The 2,563-nt window shown below is 40.8% G+C and overlaps 1 protein-coding gene across 1 annotated transcript; it reads right to left on the reverse strand.

The window, feature by feature from the left end:
* Positions 1–385: 385 nt before the first annotated feature.
* Positions 386–2,257, reverse strand: LOC122973658 (thialysine N-epsilon-acetyltransferase-like). Its single transcript, XM_044341358.1, has 6 exons — positions 1,857–2,257; positions 1,509–1,560; positions 1,225–1,308; positions 982–1,083; positions 778–818; positions 386–572 (listed from the first exon to the last, which is right to left on the reverse strand). Exons 1-6 carry the CDS (start codon positions 1,917–1,919, stop codon positions 405–407), a joined length of 510 nt encoding a protein of 169 aa, XP_044197293.1. The 5' UTR covers positions 1,920–2,257; the 3' UTR covers positions 386–404.
* Between the last annotated feature and the right edge of the window lie 306 nt (positions 2,258–2,563).

A 2,563-nucleotide genomic window follows, 5' to 3' on the forward strand; every position in this document is an offset into this window, starting at 1 on the left:
TATTATAATTTTTTATTTATCCAATCTAAATTTACTTTATCTAATTAGTTCTACACTGCAAGACAAACCCTGCTGTCCAGTATATAGCCATCATGTGCATTTTACAACGTTCTCATTTTAAAATAAGAGCTGCAAATATCAAAATATTGACTGGAGACTCAGTTTTCAGCCAACTCAATAAGCTAACACTAGCTAACTAGAAATGAGAAGCCTGCTTTTGTTTACTTGTGTGTGAAATAAAACCCTTTTGTTTGAGTATTTTGAGCGATTAATCTACCACCATTATCATGTATAATATGATTGTCAAGTTTTGGAACGGTGCCTCTGAGTGGCGCTCTATCCCCGCATTGTGTGAGTCGACCTCATGGTTACAAAGATCAAGAGGTTGTGAGCCCGGTGTTGGGTTAAGGTTGGGCCAGGTGCTCAAAATCCTCTCCACTGCAGATCATACAGTGGTAGCCCAAGTCAGTCGTGGCGTTGATGCAGCCCTGCTTATAGTAAAAGTCCAGAGATGATTTGTGCCAGTCAAGAACAATAAAGTTGAGCCCGGTGCAGCCGGCAGCCAGGCCCAGCTATGAGACAACAGGACAGACATGAGTACTGCTATTCTGGAAATTTTCATTATTTACAGGACCTCCAAGGCATATTATTCATTATTTTGCATGTTAAACGAACAAAAGTGCAAATAACCCAATTTGCATAAAGAGACAACAGATTTAAAGTACATTTCCATTTCTTAACTGTCACAGTTAAATGATGGACTCATGTTTTACTCACCTGCGCTACCTTACTCATGAGTGCTTTACCGATGCCCTTCCCTGAAAGACAAAACATGCATTATTTGATATTTGATGTGCTTTTTTAAATATTAAAGCTTATTTTCTCCAGGTTATTATCACAAATTATATCTATCACACAAAAACAATGACAATTATGTGAATATCATCGGTTCTACTGCATGTTTGAATCAGCGTACTGTACCTCTGAACTCAGGCATCACATACAGCTCCATCATAAACACAGACCTGCGCCCCAGTGTGCTGTAGGAATAGTGGTAAAGCGCATAGCCTATCTTCGTATGGCCTGAAGGAAAACAGTTGAAAATGTCAAGTCGAAGAGACAGTTTTACAGTAATCAACTTAAGAGAAGTACATGCAGCAAGTTAGCTATTAAGTATGTGACATCAGAGTGATACAGGCCTAGAGTTGGCGGTTCCCCCCTCACCTTCTTTGGTTCTGTGCTGTTCAGGAACCTCAGCAATGATTCCATGGAAGAACGGGTTCTTGGAGAAGCCGTCTTGCTCCACGTCTGCATGTGAAATACAAAGACAACTTACATGCTATCTGTTAGGAGTCTAACATGGCCCCCCTCCCAACTCCAATGAAAAAAAGTGAGCTCCCCTGAAAGCCATGACATAGTTTGCACCCTGTTCTGTGTGATAGGTTCATGATGACAATGACAATAACTGAACTCTTATGGTCTATGTTAGTTTTGTTGACATTCATTACCTTTCTCTGTGATTGTCATTTCGTCTGAGACTTTATCATATTCAGCCAATTCCTTGGAAGAAATAAAAAAATACCATTTAGCCAATCTCTAATACAATATCTCAAATATTATAATAGTATAGCTCTTTAAAATGTCAGTGATGCATCATCAATCATACACTTCCGGTGCGTCTGCGTTCAAATATACACACATTTCATCCAATAACATCTCAATAATATAATAACAGCAACATCGTGTATGCAGAATGATCTACTGACGTAAGCCCGTGAGTCATTTAGGCTACTCAACGTCTTCAGAGTCACATACAGCTGCTCTACACACCTGGACGCGCACACGTGTCTGCTCACCATGATCATCCGTGTTAAGTCCTTGCAGTCCTCCACGTTGGCTGCGCGAATAGTGTAATCCATGTCTATTCAGTGTGGTGTGATGCTGACAGTGCTGTGATGTCCTGGTCTTTTGTGGATCCGGAAAGATACAACGTGAAAGTATATAACTATATAGGACTATAGGAAGACGGCAGCTGTCCTGCTGTCCTGAGTCCCAGCCTAGCTATGAGACAGCAGGAGGACAGACATGAGTACTGCTTTTCTGGAAATTTCCATTATTTACAGGACCTCCAAGGCATATTGTGCACTAGCTTTCATGTTAAACTAACAAAACTGCAAACAACCTCATTTGCATAAAGAGACAACAGGTTTAAAGTACATTTCTGTCTCTTAACTGTCGCAGTTAAATGATGGACTCATGTTTTATTAACCTGCGCTACCTTGCTCATGAGTGCAAGGTAGCGTTTTACAGTAATCAACTTAAAAGATACTGTAGCTCTTAAATGAGTATTAGATGCAGCAAGTTAGCTTATTAAGTGTAATATCAGAGCGATACAGCCCTAGGAGTGGCAGTTCTTTGGTTCTGTGCCATGGAAGAACGGGATCTTGGAGGAGCCATCTTGCTCCAAGTCTGCATGTGAAACACAGAGACAATGTCAACTTACAAGCCATCTGTTAGGAGTCTTTATCTCACCCGACTGTTAGCGAGCGCTGCTGTCTGTGTG

This window comes from Thunnus albacares, chromosome 22 (genome assembly GCF_914725855.1).
Source record: "Thunnus albacares chromosome 22, fThuAlb1.1, whole genome shotgun sequence".
NCBI classification, from domain to species: domain Eukaryota; kingdom Metazoa; phylum Chordata; class Actinopteri; order Scombriformes; family Scombridae; genus Thunnus; species Thunnus albacares.

What these genes read in the sequence shown, in the direction of transcription:
- LOC122973658 (XM_044341358.1), bottom strand. Translation starts at nt 1,919, where the DNA reads ATGGATTACACTATTCGCGCAGCCAACGTGGAGGACTGCAAGGACTTA. An exon ending in ACAGCACAGAACCAAAGAAG is followed by an intron (nt 1,084 to 1,224) that starts GTGAGGGGGGAA and finishes GTTTTCCTTCAG; the next exon opens with GCCATACGAAGATAGGCTAT. An exon ending in TGTGATGCCTGAGTTCAGAG is followed by an intron (nt 819 to 981) that starts GTACAGTACGCT and finishes TTTGTCTTTCAG; the next exon opens with GGAAGGGCATCGGTAAAGCA.